Raw genomic sequence first — 25,150 nt, 5'->3', positions numbered from 1 at the left:
GAACTTCTTAATGAATTAGGTTCCTTGCACTAAACTCCACTCCACCCCCAGATCAAAACTGGGTTGCAAAATTGCGAGTCTTGATCAATTGAGGCCTAATTTTCTTTTACCAACCTTAAATGACTAAATGTATGTGGACACCCGGCCATTAAACTGTTATGAGCTTCCCAACCTGTGTGTGTTAGTATGGAGTTAGGGTCCATCTTTTGGGAAGCTTTCAGAGTGTCAGGCAGAGGAACATTTGCGAGAAAGTCTAGCTTCATATTGGTGCTCAGAAATTGTGCTTCATGGGGTTTAAGTCAGAGCTCTGCAGCCCATCAGGTTTCTCCAGACCATCCTTGCCTCCACCATGTATTTATAGGAGCTCATTTTGTGTACAGGGGTGAAGATCTTGGACAGAAGGGGCATTACGATGTAGGAAATGACATTTGGGTGAAATGTCTTTCTATGGTGTAGCATTACCCTTCCTTGGACAAGCCGCCCCTGACCATTACACTCCTTGTAGCACATGTTCCAGTAGCTGATATTCTATGAATGGGTGCTGTGGTGTCCCCCAACCATCTCCACTAAGCAGGACCTTTTTCATTCATTATTGTACTGCGCCACAGAGTTTGTTGATGCTATACTTTTACATGTCTATTTCCATTACTCCAGCCCATTGATATATTTCTTCTCTACCGATTTGTTTATTACAGCACTGGTCTGACACCGGAGAATCCTCTGTGGATCGGGGCCTGGTGGATCGGCTTTCTGGGTGCTGGGGCAGCTGCGTTCTTCATCTCTTTCCCTATACTTGGATATCCACAGCAGCTGCCAGGTACAGTTACTTATCACCGGCCATAGATAAGATAGGAGCAGTCTGAGTCAGTGGATTCACCAGGCTTTATCTCTCCGTCCCCTCCCTGGGTACATAAAATCTAGGGATCATACGACTGATTACGGGAAGTGAGTGTAATACATCTATACATAGTTACTGTATATAAAATATTTATGCCTGCTTTTGAACCTCTTAAAGGGGATGTTCACAGACCCTGACTAGCTGCCATTTTGCCTGGTGACTGTTCGGGAGTGGTAGATCTAGAGTCATTACTCTAGGATCCCATCCTACTCTAGTAGAGCGTATATAAAGCGGCTGTTAACACCAGATGACCTCCGTGAGTCACGTATGTGGCCATAAACCAGTGTATGTCATTATGCGCCATTGATCTCACTGTATTGTATTCTTTCAGGTTCTCAACGCTACATGGTCATGAGAGTGTCTGAGGCTCATCAGGTGAAAGATGAGGGTCGTAAGCCGGACCCTGATTTTGGGAAGACTATTAAAGATTTGCCAAAGTAAGAAATTTGGCTAAATAATCCTAGTCCTGCAAATAATTCCTCATACAGCTCCATGATTTTTACGCCATCTTCCAAGTTTCATTTTACGATGGATAGACAATTGCTTATCTAGCTGTTCCTTGATGGAATAGTCTCCAGTAGATTTAGGTGCACTTTGAATGTGCAGGAGGGTTTCTGGTGTAAGCCAAATTCATTACACGACAAAAGGGTCTAACAAATAATACTTTCTCTCAATGGCCAAGATCTCCACTTGTTGTCAGTGAATGGAAATGTTAAGAGTATATGCACACGTTGCTGATTTGGCTGTGGATCCGCAGCAGTTTTCCATGCGGTGTACAGTACCATGTAAACCTATGGAAAACCAAAACCACTGTGCACATGCTGCAGAATATTCCGTGCAGATTTGCTGCGGTTTATTTTCCTCAATTTGTGCGGATTCCACAGCGTTTTTACACCTCTTCTATTATAGGAATCCGCAGGTGTAAAAACTCAGGCGCACAAAATCTGCAGAAAATCCACAAGTAAAACGCAGGTCATTTTACCTGCAGATTCAGCAAAATCCGCGCGGAGAAATTCGCAGCCAAATCCGCAACGTGTGCACTCACCCTTAGAGTTTACTTTTAGGGGTCAAAAACTGGTCCTGACCTCATTAGAACATGCTGCTACTATACTGAGCCGCTCACTTGGGTTAGCATCCTTGTATTGGACCCCTGATAGGAGAGTGTTACTGACTATTGATGAGTGAACGTGCTCAGATAAGGTGTTATTCGATAATGCTTGGGTGCTAACCGAGTGTCTTCAGTGTGCTCAAAAAATATGTTCGAGTGCCCGCAGCTGCATGTCCTGCAGCTGTTAGACAGCCACAACACATGCAGGCACTGCCTAACAGCCGCGAGACATGAAACTGCGGGGACTTGAACATATTTTTCGAGCACGGCGAAGACACTCGGTTAGCACACGAACATGCTCGGATAACACGTTCGCTCATCACTATTACTGACCCAAGAGTTTGGCTCGTTACCAGAGCGTTCTTCAGCCTCAGACAGAGAATTATAAGATTGATATATTCGATAGGTGACACCATCTTTGGGATCCACGTCTGTCTCTAGAATGGGGCTGCTTCTTGCCAGCTGTAAATGTAGAGGTGGCCGTCGCCTCTCTGTTCGGGCTTCTATGAGAGTTATTAAAATTGTCAGGCAGGCATGCTTGTTCTGCACTGATGAGAGGCAAGAACTTACAAACAGATGTCTGACCTTTTCTGGCTTGGCTAATATCCCTGGCCATGTTGCAAGGCTTGCTAACCCCTTCTCGACATACTGTAGGACCTAATAGTAGGTCCTATTTCAGAACCCGATGTGTGGAGCAGGCGTAGGATTTGAGCCCACACTTTACACGGCAGAAACCGCCTGTGTTATACAGCTGGCATTCACGTCTGTTAACGGAAAAATAGAACAGTTATAGTTCTTGGAGAAGAGTGAGAAAAACTAAAAATGGCCTCGGCAGACAGGGGATAAAGGATCAGACATTGACTTACAGGAAAGGTTACACTAGGGACATTGTTTTCTTTCTTCTTCGGAGAGAAAAAACAGACATACAAGAGAAAGTATGAATTCACTGATAGCAAGTGGTGCGCTAGAAATTGCTAAATATTGCTATATGAATTAATAATTTCTGGGAACATTTTGTAAGGTATATACTGTTGATTGGATGGGGGACACCCCTTTAAATAGATTATGTTGGGTACGGTGGGCATTGAGCTAAACAGGTCTGGCTACTGTCCTTTGAAGCTGTTTTTTAACATAGAGTCCTGGGGCATGTGATTGATCCATCATCTAGATAATAACACCGCTTACTGTGTGGGGGATACATACGGATCTGTATCCTCTCATGTGGACTCCTATTTTACCCCATAGGTCCGTATTGATGCTTCTCAGAAACCCTACATTTATTTTCCTGTGCTTAGCGGGGGCGACAGAAGCGACTCTCATCACAGGAGTGTCAACATTTGGGCCAAAGTTTCTAGAGTCCCAGTTTAGTTTGAGCGCGTCTGAAGCTGCTACGTTTTTTGGTAAGTCGGACCCTCGTCTTATATTCGGTGTATTAACATGAATTCCCGGGATGGAGAAAGAATTAGAGGTCATAAATGGTCATTGTGCTCAGTTATTTCTTCTAAAGAGGAGTCGTCAGATACTGAGAGCTGAAACCACAAAATAGATTCAGCTGGGGGAAACCAACCTGCGGCCGGAAATATTACTAAGGAGGTTACTTAAAGCGGAAAAACTGATCTAGGTACAGAGTTTCTTTAGCTAATATCAGTCCAATTAAAGACGCAAAACCATCCAAGGCCAGATTCTGTGCCTCGTTCAAACACAATGTAGATATAGTCGCAATGTAGCCATTGACTTCAGTTAGGCAAACTTTGTCCAAAATACGAAACTTCAGGCTCTTTTTGACCTACTTTCAAATGTCGTCCATCTTTGTAGTCTGATGTAATAGCACCGACAATGCCAGAATGGATGCCAAATGCCTTAATGTATTCACACACCTGTATATTAAATATATTTTTTGATACAGAGCTCCAAATTCCTTGCATAGACATAAAACTGAAATGTACAATTCTTGCTGCCCACAGCCTCCACTAGGGGGAGCTTTGTAGCTTCCTTCATAAAAATGTATCCTTTGAACTCCATATTAACTGCGTCTCCTGGAAGCTCCTGAGCTCCTCATAGTGGCAGAAATATTTTAAAATTAGCACAGAATTTTGTACATTAAAAAGGTCTTGATGTTAGAGATTCACTTATTTTACCAGACCGAGCATCCTAACCCTGTGAGCGACTCCATGGAAGGACAATCGACTCTTTATTTGGTGCAGCTCAGTGTTACTGTACATCCACGTCCAGATCATCAGCAACTCCAGATTATTTGGACAACGTCTGCACGAATGTCCGCATTAAATATTGTCTCCATGCATGCATAGAGATGTGTGCATGATTAGAAGTAAGATTGTGAGCTCCTGGGGTCAAGGCACTATTTGTACATCACTAGAGTATATGTTGGTGCTATAAAAATGACAGTTTAATATGTACATTTGTAAGATTCCTGGTCATAATTGTGTTCCTTGTCCTTCTCGTTTGCACAGGGTATCTGGTGGTCCCTGCCGGGGGTGGAGGAACCTTCCTTGGGGGGTTTATAGTCAATAAACTGAAACTTCATTGCTCAGGAGTAATCCGATTCTGTGTCTTATGCGCTGTCCTAAGTCTGATGTCAATTTTCATATTCCTAATCAGCTGCCCCAACATGCCTATGGCCGGAGTGACTGAACCCTACGCTGACAGGTATGGATTTTATATAATCTAGGTAGAAGCGATATTATAGAAATGATAAATATGAACTTTTTATCCAAATAATGTCATACAGTGCTCACATAATACTGCTAAATTATACCATCACACAATTCCATAATACCTCCATATAGTATCTCGATAACAAAACCATATAGTGCCCAAGTCACACAACAATATATGTGCTGCAGGAGCATAACTATCGGTGCAGGGGTTATCACATCAGTGCCCAAAAGATTTCTTTGGCCCATATGAAAAGACCATTACAATTAAAGACCTACAATAATTGGGGTTTCCGTTGGAGCTTTTGTATTGGGGTACTTGAGCTTCAAGTCACATCACTAGTGTGCTGCCAATCGATGCACAAATAAAACTACCAGTGTCCAAATAATACTGCTACAGTATTAAATAATAAAGTCTACAGTATGTAAAAATTTATAACAAACTCCATGGTAATCCAGGTCAGTGAATGGGTTAAAAGTCAAGTCCTTAGTGGCCCAGGGAGTGAAGGGTTACATTCTCCACTCTTACTGCTCTCCAGGGTCCAGTCCACAGAAATGGGGGACCCCGGCCAATTGTCCTGTTTGCTAAACCCCCCAAACTGTCTGTAAATCCAGGTCCCTTAAGTTGCAGTGTCCGATCAATAAACTAATGTGCTCTTTTCGGCTATTACTTATCTGTTTCTATGGAAAGCAGGGTGACGTCTTCCATTAAAGTGGTTATTCCCATCTTCATTGATGGATATTGTTGGATAGTGCTTGCAAAAACAAGCACTTTTGCAATTTATTGCGTACTAGAATGTGCAGCCATTCTTGAGATGTTACATTTTCTTTTTTTTCTTTGTGTACACCGCTGCTGTTTAGTTTGTACGCGCTGCTCTGCCGCTAGCCAGAATTAAGAGGTAACAGCATGTCCAGATTCCAATCAGTGCTGACAAGGTCAGAAGAAAAGAGCTTGTAATCACTGCGCGTGTTCCACTGTCTAGCAGTGGTGGTTGGTTTCCAAGGCAATGAGCTGTAAACTAAAAAAGAAAATTTGTAATATCTCAAAAATGGCCGAAAATTTTAACGTGCAGTGAATTGCAAAATTGCTTCCATTTACAAGCGCAATTCAACCTTACATATTTATTGGGCAGCACGGTGGTTCAGTGGTTAGCAGCACGGTGGTTGGGCAGCACGGTGGTTCAGTGGTTAGCGCTGCAGCCTTGCAGCGCTGGGGTCCTGGGTTTGAATCCCACCAAGGACAACATCTGCAAGGAGTTTGTATGTTCTCCCCGTGTTTGTGTGGGTTTCCTCCGGGCACTCCGGCTTCCTCCCACACTCCAAAGACATACTGATAGGGAATTTAGATTGTGAGCCCCATCGGGGACAGTGATGAAAATGTGTGCAAACTGTAAAGCGCTGCGGAATATGTTAGCGCTATATAAAAAATAAAGATTATTATTTATTAGGATGGGGTTAACCCTTTAAAACACCCACATTGGCGTGAAGTTCTTGAGACCCTTAAAAATAATTGGTAATTGGCCCCCAAACATCACTTTTGTCCTTCAATTTGGCAGATTAGTCAACCTCTTCAGGTCCTATAGCCATGTCATTGATTACCACCAAGCTTTTCCAGATTCCTGAATGTTAAATCTGCCCTGTTATGTAAGGTGACGTGTTTTTCGTACAGGAGTATGATACTGCAGCTCTATATCTGTTGGATTGGAGAGCTAGAACCTGATCCCCTTTGCTCTTTCTGTGCAGTGTCCTCTGGTTAAACAGCCTGAACCTGTCTGCCACCTGTAATGCCGACTGCGGCTGTGCGCAGGAACATTACAGTCCTGTGTGTGGAGCGGATGGAATCATGTACTACTCTGCCTGCTATGCGGGGTGCTCAGGAACATACATGGAGCTCGACAATGGTAAAAAGGTATGTGGGGAGTTGCTCATCCAAATCAGTGGTAGGGATCTGGGGGACATGAGGACGTGGTCAAGGTTAAACTGGACAATGAAATGTATTTTTCTATATCCACATGATAGGTGATAACTGTGATTTCGGGGGCCCCAAATCTGGGTCACACGTGCACTGTCATTCCATTTAATGTGTATGGGACTAAGGTAGATAGACTGGTGCTGTACTCTGTCTATGGGATTGCCATAGATCACAATAAAGAAGTGGTAGAGATGATCTGCAGCACTTAACAGCGGCTGCTACACTCATTCTCCATGCACCTTTAGTGGCATTTTGATAGTTCATGATTTATAGTACAGTAGGTAATTCCATTACAATTACCCTTTGATCCGGGCACTGTTGCTAGTTATAAGTTGATGCTATTGTGGCACAAATATTATTATGGATCTTAGGTAATGGTTGTCCTATTGGTCTAACATGAGTATAGTATGGCTATCACATGTACCATTGAGCATTTATTTTAAATAATGTAGTGTTTTGTTCATTCCAGCTGCATGCGAGCTCTAGTTTTTTGAGGCATTATTTACACACTAGGATGTTTTTATGTAATATGCTTTCATTGTGAATACAATTGTAATATTTTGTTATACAATCCTTGTGCCATCAATTTATTTTTTAGCATTCAGTTTATAAATGTATCACAGTGTGACCTATGGTGTTTTTACGTTAGAAGGACTAACATGTATACACCCATTACAAGTTTAGCGGTTCCGGTAGGGGTGTTCGGTATGAGACCCCCACCGATCTGATATTGATGACCTATCCTGAGGATTGACCTCCAATATTAGGCGCTCTGATAACTCCTTGCAGGGGCATCATTGGTGCAGCTGTCTTTTATAAAATATGCAATATATATTTTTAGCACTAAGTATATAATTTAGGGTTGCCTTGTCTTTTTTGTTCCAGGTTTACCAAAACTGTAGCTGCATTGCATCAAACATCTCCATGGCGGATGCACAGGCCGTGTCGGGGAAATGTTCGTCTTCCTGCCAGAAGATGTCTCTGCTTTTAGTGTTCACATTCACTGTCATATTGTTTACATTCCTCTGCAGTATTCCTGCACTGACTGCAACACTAAGGTATCCTCACCATCCATCTAGCCGTGTCTGGTGTGTATTGGCGTAGCCTCACTGTTGGCATGGCTGAATATTGGCTCATCTGATATTATGGTCCCTATAGGATAAGTGGTGGCAGAGGTTCAAGCGGAAATTGCATGAATGGGGGGAAGAATGACAGATTGTATGAACTTGTGTTTAGAAATTACCGGTCCAATAACTAAGGCTGATACATTATATTGAGAAAAGTATTGGACACGCAACTTAGTACATTTGTTTCGGTCAGTTCCATTGCCCCCCAGTGTGTAACATGCGGCCCCTCGCTGTCAGACTTTACTAACATGGGACAGAATGGCTCATTCTAAAGGGCTCACCGATTTCAGCGAGGTCCTGTAATAGGATGTCACCGGTGTAATAAGTCAGTTCATGACATTTCTTCCTCCCTAAATAAGCTACCATCACCTGTCACTGATATTATGGAAAAGCAACTCCGCAATGAAGTAGAGACCTCTTAAAGTTACAGAGCGGGGTCACCGAGTGCTGAGGAGTAGAGCACTTAAAAGTCACCTTCGCTCTGCTGACTCCATAACTGCAGAGTCCAAACCTCTATCTTTTGCTCATCACTTGGACAGCCCCCTTGAAAAATTCTGGAGTCCCCCATGTAAAATAACCTTATATTCCCCTCCCACATCGGGGCTGCGCCACCGGCACTGATCCTCCCAACGCTCGCGAAACATTGGCTGTTGCGCTCACATGACCTAATAATACGCGTCGTTGATGAGCTGCTTTACTCATACTACCCTTGAGTTAAAATCGGATGTCTAATGGAAGAGGGAACGAAGCAGCTCATCAGCGTCCAGTGACTGGCTGCAGTGCTCACATGGTATAACGATGGCGCGTGAGTGTAGAGACACCCGGCGCTAGTGCTGGAAGTGAGTGTAAGGTGTTTCATATTTTACACCGCAGACTACAGCATTACCAAGTAGTGGACAACCCTTCTACCATCAGTACAAAAGCTGTGTGCAGGAACCTTGTTCTGACGCTTCATAGTCATACATGGTAAAAGTCACTTCTAGGTCACACATAAAGAATAGAGTGATACGGAGAATCTGCAGATGGTGACGTCAGTCTGAAAAGGAGCAGGATGGCGCTGGATACCGGAGAAGGCGGCTGTAGGGGGATATACTACATGCACATATACACAGATTCAGGGGAAACAAGTCCGTGGGAGGCTTCTTTAATGCTTATGGATATAGATTAGTCAGAATAGTTCCTGCATGTGTAACATGGAGGTGAACCAGCACTTTTCTCCATAGAGTGTATATTGGAAACACTAATGGGAATATGTGCAATTAGTGATGACTTGCCCTGTAATTGCTGGATATGTTCTGACTTAGCCATCATATCACTAATTCTCCGATCATTGGGAGCGCTCCGTCAGGCCAGAGTTGGTCTCTCAACTTAATTGCTGCATTTAAAGGGGTATCCCTATCTCCAAGATCCTATCCCAATTTGTAGTATGCATAATAGTAATAATATTAGCAAATACCTCAAATTAGAAATGGAGTATAGTTCTTCTGATAAGCTATGTCGCTTACCTCATGTGCAAGGCACTGCAGTAGCTTAGATATCCTTGGTTACGACCACTAAGTAACTAACTAATTCACTATATGAGTGGTCATAACCATGGATACCTAAGCTACTACAATGCCCTGTACATGGGGATAGCGACATTGTGAATCAGAAGAACTATACTACATTTCTATTTGCAGATATTTGCTAATATTACTATTATTACACCTACTACATATTGGGATAGGACCTTTAAGATGAGAATACTCCTTTAAAGCGATATTTGCATTTTCAAAGCACAGCTCCTCCACTGTCCATCTTGTGCTGCCCCCAGTGATTGTAGACGTGCTGGATATAATGAGAGACTAGTGATCATGGTAGACATCTGATATGTCACCACTGCTGCCAGCACTTGGTCTCATTGGTTGCCTGATATGCTGTCATGAAAAGCTGAATATGAAAATATCTTATTTTTTAATATTGAGCCCAAATTTCTATAGTAATAGGGATTTTTTAAATGTAAAAATTAAGTCTCCCTCCCACATGACGGGCACTTGGCTTCAGGGAAGACAATCCTCCATTGCACCTGCACTGATACATTGTAGCAAAATATCACAGCAGGAGAGAGATTTGTGCTGCTAATTAATCCGGATACAATGGTGACAATGGAGATCTATTTTTTTATTAGCAAAACTAGAATGTTACTAATTCAGTAATGGCAAACAGGGATATTGAAAATGGTGAGGAAATTATATGTAAAGTATTATAGAAAATGGCCCATCTCTTTATTATGGGGTGAGATAAAGGTGGAAAGTCCCTTTAAAGGGGAACTGTCACTTGCCATAAATATGTAAATCCCACTGTTCTCCTGCATCCAGCTTTTTTTTGTTTCATTCTTGCACCTTTCCATTCCTGGGATACGGCCCTCTCTTCCCTGTATATAAATTGAGTCTTTCTTTTAGCCAAGTGGGCGATGTCCTTAAATAGACCCCCAGAGAGAACCCTTTAGGAGGTCTAAACATACTATATCTCCATGGAGGGAAGAGATGGCCATTTCTCAGGGTTAGAGAAGCGCAGGAACAAAAGGAAAAAAATTGCCGGATTCAGGAGGACAGCAGCATTTAGGCCAGGTAAAAAAATACATATTTATTGAAAGTGGCAGGTTGCCTTTAAGTTACATCTCACATATACCATCCCTATTGATCCATGACATGTGACTTGTTAACTGCGTATTTTCCCATGATTCTTTTGTGTTCTAGGTGTGTTTCCGACAGTCAGCGCTCCTTTGCACTTGGGATCCAGTGGATATTAGTGCGGACATTAGGTATGGAATAACAAGAAGCACTTACACTAATGGACTCAATAACCCTACTGATAAACTCAGCATTTGCTATCTGCTCGGCCTCAGATTTTTATCTGCTCGGCCTTGTACTCAGAGCAAAGTGCTTTCTCCGAAGTAATCAGCTGTGACTTTAATACTCCATTTCCATCTTCAGCTGAACTAGTAAAGGGCAAGATTTACTGACTCGCCGTACAAAATGAAGAGTGCGCTTGAGGAAGATGCGCCAAACTCATTAAGAAAAGTACTACAATCAGTGACTGGGTCACATTTCTGCTTTAATTTCTGCCTGTTTTGATGTGTAAATTATGAAGAATTTGTTACCCACACTTGGCTATGGCTTTCCTACTAAGCTCCAAAAAGTTGTCGGAGCCACCGGAAAAACGTCAAAACTTGCAGAGCTTTTAAACAGATATGCGTTGTGTAAAAATTTTGAAATCTTTAAACCAGTTTTACTCCAGATTTCTTGCAAACTGATGAATCGGCGCCTTAGTTTTTTGTTTTAATATTTTTACAAATATAAAAACTTCTTAAAAACTTGATATGTCGTTCTGTATACCGAGATCACAGGACTGTGCAAAATTTCTTAGGCAGAAATGGAAAAAATGCTGAAAAGTAAGAATGCTTTAAAAAATAGAAGTGTTAATAATTTATTTTTATCAATAAACAAAATGCAAAGTGAATGAACAAATAAGAAATCTAAATCTCATCAATATTTCGTCTGACTGCACTTTGCCTTCTAAACAGCATCAGTTCTTCTCGGTACACTTGTACTTGTACACAGATTTTGAAGGCACTCAGCAGGAGGTTGTTCTAAACATCTTGGAGAACTAACCGCAGATCTGTGGATGTCGCTTGTGCAAATCCTTCCGTCTCTTCATGTAATCCCAGACAGACTGGATGATGATGAAATCAGCGCTCATCACTTCCAGGACTTCTTGTTCGTCTTTATGATGAGGATTGTTCTTAAAGACATTGGCTGTACGTTTGGAGTCACTGTCCTTCTGCAGAATAAATTTGAAGTCAATCAGACGCTTCCCTACCCTAATGGTATTGTATAATGGATAAGTATTTGTCTGTATTTTTGCAGTCCTCCATTTATTAGTTCTTCTCAAAAGATCTTGAACTGCACATCTTGAAATCACAGTCTACTTGCTTTAGAGAGACCTTGCTGATGCTGTATAACTACCTTGTGTATTGTTGTCGTGCTCAGTCTTGCCATAGTGTATGACCTGAGACATGAAAGAAAAACAATGACTCCTGGAAGTGATGAAATTAAGCCAGAGAACCCTGATGTCACATCATCCAGTCTGTCTGTTGTGTTGCACAAGTGAGCATCTGCGGTTAGTTCTCCAAGATGTTTGCGACATCCTCTTTTACTTCATAAACTGATCAAGTGTACCTAGAAGAATTGATGGTTTAATGTGTTTTGAAGGTAATGAGTGGTGACACCAAATACTAATTTGTTTAAGATTTCTTTTTTGTTTTTACTTTGCATTTTGTTAATTGAGAAAAATAATCTATTACCACTTCTATATTGAAAGTCTTCTGACTGTGCTGCATTTTTTCCACACCTTCCTAAAACGTTTGTACAATAGTTTATAACTTTGTAATTTCTTGACAGTGCTTAACACATATGGAGCTGTTTGTGGGCATTATTTTGGCAGGGCAATCTGTACTTTTCATTGGTACCATTTTGCCATACATACAAGATTTTCATCACTCGTATTATTCCGTTTTGTTTTTATGTGTCTTGCTCAGATTAGGATCATTACTTGAGTTCCACCTTCTGTTTCTTCCCCAGGTGGAATTCCTGGACCCATCGCCTTTGGCTCCATGATTGACATTTCATGCCTGCTCTGGCAAAACCAAAGTGGAGAGCGAGGGTCGTGCTACATGTACCAAAATTCAGCCATGAGCAGCTATATGCTCATAGCGGGTCTCGTTTACAAGGTGAGCGCAGTTTATGTCAGCTCCTTACGTATAGATTTAAAACTGCATTCTTCTCATTAGTGATCCCATTGCAAGCCATCACAAAAGTCGTGACACCCTGGCCTGAAACATATTTTAGAGTTATGTAACGTCTTGTCTGCTCTCTTGACGTGTCACTCTTTGTATATTTTTGTGCTTACTATAAAATAACAATTCTAAAGCATATGTGGTATATGTAAATATATGTGATTCCTCCTGGAAATGTCTGGCTAAATAGTTTTTACATTTGATACTACACAGTCTAACGGCGTAGCCAGGCGGTCGTATAAATAGGAACGAGATGGGAACGCAGTGCATGGCCAGGCCGGCATCTCTCCCGACCTGAGTGACAGCTGCATAGAAATACATGAAGCCGTCACACCTAGGTAGGGAGAGCCGCCAGCCAGGACATGCACTGCGTTCCCATCTCCCCGATTTATATGGCCATCTGACTGCGCCCTTAGCCTATCTAATCAGTGCTGTGCAAATACCCACAGTCAATTTATCCAGAACTTTCCAGGAGGAATAACAGGAAAAGCACAATCCCAGGTTCTAAGAAAAGGTGTCCCAGAATGTTTCCATGGAGAATGCCATTTACCTGACCTAATAGCACTATTCACTTAGCTCCGGGGGGCGATGTAATTTCTGCAAGCCTTTGAAGAACTTCCAATTGAGCTTAGCTGCAAATGCATCAACAGACTACAGGCTGCACTTAAAGGGAGTCTGTCAGGAGGTTTTTGCTACCTCATCTGAGAACAGCATGATGTAGGCAAAGAGACCCTGAATCCAACGATGTATCACTTAGTTTACTGGGTGCAGCTGTTCTCTCACAATCAGAGTTTTTAGATTTAGCAATGCAGCAGAGCTAAGAAACCTAACCCCGCCTACACCAGGCTTTCTCTATAGATAGTGAGCCATCTATCATAGAAGAGGGCGGAGTCAGACCAGGGCTCAAGGGGCAAGCTACTCACAGCAATGTTAATCACAAGGTGATTAACCCTTCAGTCTAAGTAAACAACAGCACACAGCCTGACATATGACACATTGTTGAGTTCAGTATTTTAACCTCGACCTCATGCCGGCCTCAGATTATATAGCAAAAACCTGCTGACAGATTCCCTTTAATGGCAGCCTTTACTCTGCTTACGTGATTTAGGCTACAAGATGTCCTAAAAGTGTATTTAATCTGATGGCAGACCTGCAGGGAAATTGCGGGTAAGCGGAGCGATTTCAGTAAATACATGATGATGGGTAATTGCTGCTTGAGCAATTCCCTAATATATTTTTGAGCTTCAAACATTACAAGAATAACACTCATCTCTCTCTTTTCCAGTTAATAGGGTTGGCGTTCTTCCTTCTCGCCCTATTACTTTATAAACCTCCCCCAATTTCCCCAGCAAGTAGTGTGGACAAGGCAGCCAATGGGCATTCAGCGACGGACTCTCCAGGAGAAACGTTGGTGCCCCCATCAGGCAATCCTTCCTGAGTCCCCCTATTTTTAAATCCCTCCACTGCCTTCATGCATCACATGGCATTCCTCCAGTCATCAAGACTGCTGTCACAGGTGACGTTTTACTACCGACCGCATGAAAGGGCTACTCCGAGCACTGCGATGACATCACAGGACACATGACAGTACGTGTTTTATGCAGATACAGATCCGCACTCTCCTGTTTCTTTGTCTGAGCACTTAGAACACAGTCATTGTAATAATATGTGGACAAGCACTAAAAACCTAATTTATGCTAGGATTTTATTACATCTAATTGAGATCATAATTTATAAAATGTGGCTTATAATTATTTATTTTTTTCCCATTTTGTGTGATCCGAAATTTTTTGCAATTCTCTAGTTTACTTTGTGCTTCAGAACATCCATTTCCGTGGTCTTTTCTTGAATGCTGTTCAATTCATTAAAGCAAGCAAAAGTTGACATCCTGCTGATAAACTGTACCTGCAGGTGCCACTAGAGGGAGCTCACTACCCACAGAGTTATACAGTTCCCATGTGAATGTATGAATCCCTATGCAGGTTTCGCCCCCTAGTGGACATTTATATCAGTTATCCAGATAGGAAAACGATTCCCTGCACATATAGTATAATATAATATTGAATAAAGTAAAAATAGAAAGAAAAAAAAGTTGTAACAGACCTCCAACTCTGAGATGTATTAGGTCTGTACCGGTTTACAGTTTACGGGTGTAAACAAGACTTTTCTCATTCACTGGCAACAAGCAGAGATATTGACCAAGGTGAGCAATTGAAATACAAATTTTATTAGGAAGACATTTTTTACTGTAGAACGGTAGAGCTTTGGATAAATACTGAAAACCCTTTTAGTAAATTGTTATAGCATATCTGCTAGAATTCATTGGCTGCAGATTATCTTTCAGTGGTGGAACTACAGTATGTGGTTGGTCTCGTACACCCCTAAGGCCATGTGCACACGTTGTGGATTCTGCTGCGGATCTGCAGCGTTTCAGGCTCTGCGGCTCCGCAGCAGATTTAGGTGCATTGTACAGTACCATTGTTTTCAATGGTAAACTGAAAAACGCTGTGCACATGCTGCAGATTTTTCCGTGCGGATTTGCTGCGGGTTCAGATCCGCAGCATGTCAATTCTTTGTGCGGAATCCGCAGCGGTTTTACACCTTCTCCATTGTAGAGGTGTGAAACCGCAGGCTAATCCGCAGGTAAACTGCAGGTCTTTTGACCTGAGATATTACCTGCGGATTTGTAAAAATCCGCAGGGCAAAAATCTATGTGTGCACACAGCCTTAGGTTTATTCCTTAGGAGAATTTCTTGGTGTGCCACCCTTTTCCCGACATGTTATACATGCCAAGATTGGGTTCTTTAATTGAACTTGGTGCCAAGCTGGGATGGGGGCAGGCTCCTGCAGTAAATCTGGCCCTGGGTTGTACCTGTGATATTTACTAAGCTCCTTTGACATCACTATGCTGTCTGATCACATAGGGCCACTCTTCCGGGGTGTTCGGAAATCAACAACTTAGGCCATGTTCACACAGTCAGTATTTCTCATCAGTATTTGTAAGCCAAAACCATGAGAGGAACAGTCGGAGGAAAAGTATAATAGAAACCCGTCACCGCTTCTGGATTTATCACCCACTCCTGGTTTTGGCTTACAGATACTGAGCTAAAATACTGAACGTGTGAATGTGGCCTTACCCAGCATCACACAGAATCCATTCAAATCAATGGACCACCTGTTCAGTGGGGGGGTCTGCTGTGGTTGAAATTGATTGGTTTGTTCAAATTTATGTGCAAACCTTCAATAATCTAGTTCAGGCCAGATAACTAAAAATATAAACTTTCCCTCCTAAATGTATTTTTTTTTAATAAAAAATCTGATTAATAGAGCAGTCTGAGATGAAGAATACTATGGCCCAGGTGCCGACAACCTGCCTGTTCCCTTCCCTGCTGACAACTGTTGAACTCAGTGCTAGACTGGTGCCATGGTAAGGCATGTCTGAGAATTTGCCTATTATAACTACACTACAGTTTTTAGCCTGTTCTGTCGTAAGTCAGTGTCTTTGATTTCTTAGGTCTTTACCTTTTTTAAGGGAATTTATCTTGAGAAATGTCTTTTCTTATATAAAACTGATGACTTTCAAATCATTATCTATTAAAAAGATAAAAGAATCGTTTGGTTTTCACACTGGCTGCTAGACCTAGTATTATATTTCTAATGCATATTTGGCACATGACTATTAGCAGCAATAGTCTGACTCAGACTGCCCTGAATTGTATTGAAGCATTTAATGAGCGTGTTCTCGTCAGGGCAAATGGTTATCAAGAAGAGAGGGGGAGCAGAAGAACTGCAGAATGATAGATCCTATGTTATCAGCTGTATATAATGGTGTTATCTTTCATTTTACTCCTGTCTGTGATGATAATGAGACTGCTGAAAAGTCATCAGTTCTAAACAGTCTAGTATAAAGACAAGTGGCAAAACTGAAAAATTGCAAGAGTTCTGATTGCAATTAAAAAAATATGGAAGACTGAAAAAAAAGATAAAAATACATCATAAATAATACACAATATAATTAATTAAATTATCCTTTTCTAATGACACTTTCCCTTTAAGGCAGTGCTGACACTGTATTGAAATGGCCTGAAGGCTTGGATATACACAAACCAGGCTTTTCTTTGTCCCTTACTGTCACATTAATCAGATTTTTGGAACAGTATAATCATTTAGTGACATTTCTCTTTATTTAAGTTTATAAATGCAATATTTGAACCAATTTTAAAATACCGTAGATCATAATTGTAGACTGCGAGAGAGCCAGTCAGAAGCACAGAGATCTATGCATCCACAAGCACAAGGCGGTATCTGGGATCTGTTTTATCTTCATTACTATGTATAAAGCAACAAAATGTATCTATGCAGAATTTTATATTCCCCATATTTTCAGAATATTTAATATTCTATATATATGGTAAAAATAAAGTTATACATATTCAGCACTGTGTTTTAAGCAGGTGTAGAAAATGTGCTGAAAAGTGAAAATGCTTTAAATTAGGTGTTAGTAGTTTATTTTTATACATTAACGAGTGCAAAGTGAATGAAAAAAGAGAAATCAAAATCGCATAAATATTTGGTGTGACCGCCCTTTTCCTTAAAAAAAATCCTTTAGCTACACTTGCACACAGTTTAAGGAACTTGACAGGGAAGTTATTCCAAACATCTTGGAGAACTAACCGCAGATCTTCTGTGGATGTCGCTTGTGCAAATCCTTCTGTCTCTTCATGTAATGTCAGATAGACTGGAAGATATTGAAATCAGGGCTCTGTGGGGCCGTATTACTTCCAGGACTCCATGTTCTTCTTTAATTGGAACAATTAATATACTATGGCAACGCAGAACACAGCAACAAGACACAAGGTAGTTTTACTACATCAGCAAAGTCCCTTTGATTGGCTTCAAATCCTGCCAAGATTTTTCTAGGCAAAGCGACTTTAGGCAAAACTCAGCAGTCTTTTTTCTTAAGCGGTTTGGATGGTGTCTTTACTGTCAACTTTGTGGTGCTCCACTGCTGGCATATTTTTTTTTTTTATATAGCCTCAAATATAACTAGGGATGGACATATTACTACTTTTAATTTCTGTAGGAAAGAATTCAAACCTAGCACTACAGGTTGGATTATGGGAACCTGGCTAGCTATGACTAATAACAGGCCATATGTTCAGTTTAGTCATTCAGCTAGGGAAGCTGAGCAGTCTGTGTGTTGGAGCTGGTGAAGGACCAGCAAATGTGAACTGTATGGAAGGTGAAGCCTTCTCTGTAGTAGTGAATCTGGAGAGAAGCCAGTGTTGATTTACAGACTTTGCCTTTGACAATCAATGCCCCGTGCTGTGGTGTGAGTACAATTGTGTTAATGTCCTGTGCCTACCCTGACAAAAGAACTGTTTGGTTTATTATATGTTTTCGGCTGACGAAAAGCTTTTCTGTTTTATTTTCTGTTGCTGGAGAAAGCATTTTCATTTGGAGTGCAGAGAAACACAATAAACTTTACCTTGTTTGACACAAGAATCCAGATCCCGTGTGAACTCTAGTGACCTGAAAGCATGAGCCCTACACCACTTTTCCAAACTCTGAAGCTCTTAAAAGAAGTAACTAAAGACTGGACATGTTCACAGCAATGTCATTTTTTACATTGCTGTGCACTATATTCACTTTTAGCGGCGCTTTTTCTGGTGGAATCCGCCTGAAAAGGACATTGTGTGCACATACCCTTATTCTGCAGCAGGGCAACAACAATCACACAGTCAATGTCATTAAGGACAAGGAGCACTGATACGGCCCCACAGAGCCCTGATCTCACATCATCCAGTCTGGGATTACATGAGGAAACAGAAAGATTTGTATAGGCGACATCCACAGAAGTTGTTACATTTTGTTAATTGATAAAAATATCTTTTTAACACTTCTATTTTTTTAAATCATTCTTACCCTGCAGCATTTTTTCCACACCTGATTAAGAGTCTTGCACAGTACTGTATATATGCACTCCTCAACAGTCAAATGGTAACACAAAAAAGGAAAAGTCATGGAAATCACAGGATAGATAGAAATGTTAATGATATGCAAATGATTTAAAATGGAAACACAATTTTCAAAACATCTCCACTTCTAGTATTAAGTATGAGCACCATACTTGTGCAGAAATCCTGTGCTTACAGCCTTGTCTGCTATCAATGAGGTTATTAATGTTTGTCTGAGGAATGTTCTGCCATGCTGAATGCACTTGGGCAAATCATCAAGAACCGCTGCTGGCAGCTCTCTTTGCATTTTGTGACCATTGACGTCCCAGATTTTCTCTATGGGACACAAGTCCGGAGACGCTGCAGGCCATGGTAGCACATTTAGGACACAGGCTTCTCACAGGAGCAACAGCAACATGCGGCCTGGTGTTATGTTGAAAATGGCTCCTAGGATACCTTGGAGAAATTGCCGTACCATTGGTTCTATGACCAAATCAATGTACATGGAGCTGTTGGAGTATCTGGAATGAAGAGTTGAGGGGTCAGAGAGCTGTACATTATGCCACACGTCACCATAATCTCTGGGGTAGAACTGGCATGAAGTTCCCTCGTGAAGACCTCTTCTTGACGTTCTCCACATGGTCTCCACACCAGTCTCTAGATATCTTTGCTAGACCCATCGCTGAAGAGGATAAGGTCTCCATTCCATGCTCCATTGCCATCTTGCTTTGCACCATGATAGCCTTTGAGCGCAGTGAGCAAGGTCAATGGTCATCTTTAGCTGGATATATGGCTTGTAGCCCAATGTAATGCAAATTCCTTCTGATGGATTGTGTGGACACTGACATCTTAGACTTGGTATGTCTAAGAGCATTTGCAGTGCAGAATGGATCCATCATGGAGCCAGTGGTACTGTCTGTCATTTTAGAATATACTTCTGACATCTACAAATACCATAAAATCTCTGAAATTTTATTACGGCTGGGGCCAAGGAAATATAGCAGGACCAAAAGCTGTGGATGAGCGTAGTTGCTGAAAGGGGAAGTGCTGATCTCTTGGAGCAGAGGGAGTGTTATTGACAGAAGGACATATGTTAACCAAACTGCACATGGCGCTCATACTCCATACTGAATAAAATGTTTGAAAATGTTTCTATTTCCACATTATTTCCATATCATTACCATGTCTGTTCCATTCTTGCTGCTACAATTTCAATGTTGACAAGTGTGTATGTATATATGTATGCATAACATATATATATATATATATATATATATATATATATATAATGTTTCTATATGTATAGTGGTTATTGCTGCTGGCTTACCTTTATAAGCTTAAAGCATGTTTTAGTATATTCATGTGTACATCTGGAATTAATGTGCAAAAAATAAATCAGTTTTGCCTTACTTGTATTATACTGATCCTGAGTTACATACATTACATTACTTATCCTGTACTGATCCTGAGTTGCATCCTGTATTATACTCCAGAGCTGCACTCACTATTCTGCTGCTGGGGTCACTGTGTACATACATTACTTATCCTGTACTGATCCCGAGTTATATCCTGTATTATACTCCAGAGCTGCACTCACTATTCTGCTGGTGCTGTCACTGTGTACATACATTACATTACTGATCCAATACTGATCCTTAGTTACATCCTGTATTATACTCCAGAGCTGCACTCACTATTCTGCTGGTGCAGTCACTGTGTACATATATTACATTACTTATCCTGTACTGATCCCGAGTTACATCCTGTATTATACTGCAGAGCTGCACTCACTATCTGCTGGTGCAGTCACTGTGTACATACATTACATTACTTATGCTGTACTGCTCCTGAGTTGCAACCTGTATTATACTCCAGAGCTGCACTCACTATTCTGCTGGTGGAGTCACTGTGTACATACATTACATTATTTATCCTGTACTGATCCTGAGTTACATCCTGTATCATACCCCAGAGCTGCACTCACTATTCTGCTGAAAGGGTCACTGTGTACATATATTACATTACTTGCCATATACTTTACAGATTCTTAGTTACAATTGACACTATATACATTACAGAATTTTGCATTGAAAATAGTAATCCCCAACACTAGAATAGTTTTTGCAGCTTTAGAGTGTAATACAGACTGTAATTAAGAATCTGTAAAGACTATGGAAAGTAAGTATATGTACGTACACAGTGACTCCACCAGCAGAATAGTGAGTGCAGCTCTGGAATATAATACAGGATGTTAACTCAGGATCAGTACAGGATCAGTAATGTAATGTAAGTACACAGTGACTCCACCAGCAGAATAGTGAGTGCAGCTCTGGAATATAATACAGGATGTAACTCAGGATCAGTACAGGATAAGTAATGTAATGTATGTACACAGTGACTGCACCAGCAGAATAGTGAGTGCAGCTCTGGAATATAATACAGGATGTAACTCAGGATCAGTACAGGATAAGTAATGTATGTACACAGTGACTCCACCAGCAGAATAGTGAGTGCAGCTCTGGAGAATAATACAGGATGTAACTCAGGATAAGTAATGTAATGTATGTACACAGTGATTGCACCAGCAGAATAGTGAGTGCAGCTCTGGAATATAATACAGGATGTAACTCAGGATCATTACAGGATAAGTAATGTATGTACACAGTGACTGCACCAGCAGACTAGTGAGTGCAGCTCTGGAGTACAGTAGTTGGAGTCACTACAAGAGTAATATAAAGTATTTGCAATGTGATTCGGCATTTTGCATACATTATATCCATATGTACATCCACAGTACAGAGATGAGCTGGCTTATTATATTGTCGATGAACCCCTGGCATTACCCAAATGTACGATAAATAGTGTAGATGTTATTTATATAATGTGCAGTTTGGTGATGAATGGTAAGTCACTTTTTTTTTACTTTTTGATTTTCTCATTTATTTATCATTTTGTGAAGTTTTATATCAATTAAGTTTACTATATGTATATATGATGGTTCTCATATGCCAAAGGGTTATAATAAAATAGCAGAAGATTAGTATACTGTATATTTCCTATGTTTACAAATTGACATGTAGCAGTGGAGTCGGCAACAGGACCAAGGAAATCCTTTGTAGTACTGTGATTGTTTAGGTATGTTTCATATATACTGCTCAGAAAAATAAAGGGAACACTTTAACAATAAAATGTAACTCCAAGTCAGTCACACTTCTGTTAAATTAACACTGATTGTGATTGAGTTTCTCCTACTATTGTGCAAATGGAATAAACAACAGGTAGAAATGATAGGAAGGTCACTAACATCATCCATGTGTCTGCTCAGTAAGAGTGCCCAGTGTTCCCTTTATTTTTTGAGCAGTATATATAAAGAAGCACTCCTCCCATCAATGTTTTTATCCTCTTAATATATTGCAGTCGTCATATTGTATAGCACTGTGCACTTACAATTGCTCATTTTGCCTTTCTACCCAGCTAATCGCTTTTCTTCTCTTCATCTTGTGATTAAAAATGGACTAGCAGAATCCTTATAAGCTCTATGTAGAAACAGGAAGTCAATTTTCACTGTATGACTCATGAGTAACTGCAAAAGTCAATGGTGGGGGGGGGAGGGAGCAGCTGGGTCAGGAGTTGAAGATGAGAATGATTTCTGAAGGGAAAAGATACTTCCTGTTTTTGCATAGAGCAGAGAAAAGAAAATATTATTGAGCAGAAAGGCAAAATGAGCAATTGTACAGTGTGATATAATATGATGATTGCAATATATTAAGAGGATAAAAACTTTGATGGAGTGCTTCTTTAAGGCACCACTAGGATATGTCATAAACCATCCCTGGGATTAATACACTGGGGGCTTATTAGAATGGTGTGCCTACCTAAGAGTAAAATATAATAAAATACAATATCTAATTATCTCTAATATTCTTTGCTGGTTAATTTCTATTATATCTTTATAGCAGTGGGAAGCTCCATTTTATGACTCTGTGCTCCAAATCCTTTGTGTAGATGAAGAGAGAAATGATTCCTGCAGTTTTCACTAGTGGTGCATACAGTATACAGTGTATGCATTGAACTGAATAGCAAAACAGTGTGCATAAGCTCCCTCTAGTGGTGACTTCACGTAGGAAAAATTATATTGTGTTACTCTAAACCTATGCAGGGAAATTGGAGATCTGTGTTAGAAAAACTGCTACAGAAATATACCGAAATACAAAATGAACCAAAACAGATTATCTGACTTAAAAAGTGTTAAATGGCGGATATTTACTAGATAGTATATATCTGTGAGACCTCATGAGAAATCTGTGATACATACAGTGTGTACAACACTTCACAATATATTGATGCCACATCAGTAATGGTGTATGACTTGAATTTGCTGTGCTGTTTCTGCCATTACACAGACTCTGTGTTTCTCTTTCTGTATTTTTTGTATAAATGTGTTTGTGTTTCTGTCTAAAAGGTTTTTTAATTAAAAGTATGGGCCTTTCTTATCCCAAATCTTTGATGTAGTCATCTTGTATCATTGGTATGTTCTTCATGTTCCTCCTATCAGAGTGTCAGGACGCAGTGAATGACAGTTCTGCCATCCAATCTAGGAATAGGGCATGCTGAGCTGTCAGTTTGGTGATAGACAGCTCAGCTGTCCAATCGGATGCTGGGGCATGCTGAGCTGTCAGTGTGTGGAATGACTGTTTAGCCGTACAAACAGGATCAGGTTGTGCCGAGGCTTCATTCATGTGTCTCTTGTCCAGAGTAATTACCTGGCTATTTAACCAAGTCTCTGCTGATAATTGCTGCCAATTGTAGCTTTGCTCATGAGCTGTGTGCTTGCTCTATGCTCCTTGCCAGGTATATTGTGTTACTCTAAGCCTATGCAGGGAAATTGGTGATCTGTGTTCGAAAAACTGCCCCAACTGCTACATAAATATACTGAAATATGCTCTTTGCTACTCGACCTTGGATTTGTCTTGACCATCCGTTTGCCTAGCCCCTTTGTCATAATCCGCAACCTTCTTGGAATTCTGACCTTGGACTGTTTCCTAACTACTCTTTTGTCCCACCCCTCTGTCTATGAGTACTCTCCTGGCTTTTGACCTCAGACTTGACTACCCAGCCTCACAGCTTATCCATGAGTAATGACTAGCGTCACACCATGGTTCCTCCCTGGTGGCATCAGCAAAGAAAAAAACAAAAGACCAATATACCCAAATGTAAATCAGCAAAAAAGTATATTTTTACTAGGAGACAGTTACATAAAAGTAAATTATACGGTAATTTGAAAGGGATGGCAATAAGAGGCTTTATTCTCAAAGGAGATAACGCCAAATGATACAGGAGATTGGTCAGGTAAATACCCAGAGACTATAAAGTACTTGCTGATTGTTCATTTGATGAATAAAGCTAAATGATGTAGCTACCTTGTGCATAAAGGTAATATAAAAAGTATCCACAAGATGACCGTATAGCCAGTCTACTATACATTACTGTGCAAAAGTTAGACAATTTTTTTTGTAAATGTAAAAAAATGCAGCAAAGTTAGAATGCTTTCAAAAATAGAGGCATTAATAGTATATTGTCATCAATTAACAAAATGTTAAGTGAATGAAACAAAGAGAAATCTAAGTCAAATCAAAATTTGGTGTGATTGTCTTCAAAACGGCATCAATTCTCCTAGGTACACTTGTACTGTTTTTGAAGGAACTCTGCAGGTAGGATGTTTTATACAAATTCTTCTGTCTCTTCATTTAAACCCACATAGACTCGATGCTGTTGAGATCAGGACTCTGTGGGGCCATATCATCACTTCCAGGACTCCTTGTTCTTTTTTAACCTGAAGATGGTTCTTCATGATATTGGCTGTCTGATCTTTTTCCTGCTGCAGAATAAATTTGGAGTCCTAATGGTATCACATTATGGATAAGAATCTGCCTGTATTTCTCAGCATTGAGGACACCAAAAAATGGGCAATGTTGAGGACTATCGACGCAGAAAATTTAGTGCAGCAGATGAGACACACAGTATGTTTACTTCCCTTCAATGTCCAGCAGTGCCATCTGCTCAGAACTGTCAGGAACCATTGTGACAGTGACCCTGCTAAATCACCTACTGTTCGAAGACTGGCCAGAAGTGGCTTTCCTGGAAGAATTGCACTCAAAAACCATACCTCTCTGGATAAGAGTCAGTGATAAGCGGTCATAAAGGAGCGCTTAGGAAGCAACCCAGGGGCAGACAAGGATGTCAGGTCTCCACTGCAGCTCCAGCCGAAAAACTCCAATGGAGGATAGGAGCAATGAGAAAATGGAAAACAGTCTTAGGAGCGCAGGAAAGAGACTCAGACAAGAGATGGTTTAAACCACAACGCGTTTCAACGGAGGATCCGTCTTCATCAGGTGGAAACTTCCACCTGATGAAGACGGATCCTCCGTCGAAACGCGTTGTGGTTTAAACCCATCTCTTGTCTGAGTCTCTTTCCTGCGCTCCTAAGACCGTTTTCCATTTTCTCAATACCTCTCTGGATGTCATTTATGTAATTGGAGAGGCGAGTGAAGCCACTGATTTGCTGCAGGGATCGTG

General features: G+C 40.8%; 1 protein-coding gene across 1 annotated transcript in view; it reads left to right on the top strand.

Moving 5' to 3' along the window:
* SLCO4A1 (solute carrier organic anion transporter family member 4A1) overlaps nt 1–23,074 on the top strand; it is a 59,199-nt gene extending 36,125 nt beyond the window's left edge. The window contains exons 4-12 of the mRNA XM_073580934.1: nt 696–817; nt 1,230–1,335; nt 3,252–3,406; nt 4,478–4,673; nt 6,425–6,590; nt 7,539–7,711; nt 10,519–10,583; nt 12,403–12,551; nt 13,903–23,074. Of these exons, the coding sequence (XP_073437035.1) occupies nt 696–817; nt 1,230–1,335; nt 3,252–3,406; nt 4,478–4,673; nt 6,425–6,590; nt 7,539–7,711; nt 10,519–10,583; nt 12,403–12,551; nt 13,903–14,055 (1,285 nt within the window). The 3' untranslated portion in view covers nt 14,056–23,074. The remainder of the gene's footprint in view (nt 1–695; nt 818–1,229; nt 1,336–3,251; nt 3,407–4,477; nt 4,674–6,424; nt 6,591–7,538; nt 7,712–10,518; nt 10,584–12,402; nt 12,552–13,902) is intronic.
* The last annotated feature ends 2,076 nt before the right edge of the window (nt 23,075–25,150 follow it).

This window comes from Dendrobates tinctorius, unplaced genomic scaffold (assembly GCF_039654945.1).
Source record: "Dendrobates tinctorius isolate UK_male_01 unplaced genomic scaffold, ASM3965494v1 ptg000065l, whole genome shotgun sequence".
NCBI classification, from domain to species: domain Eukaryota; kingdom Metazoa; phylum Chordata; class Amphibia; order Anura; family Dendrobatidae; genus Dendrobates; species Dendrobates tinctorius.
The sequence above is the reverse complement of the archived record's forward strand: the minus strand, read 5'-3'. Positions and strand labels throughout refer to the sequence as shown.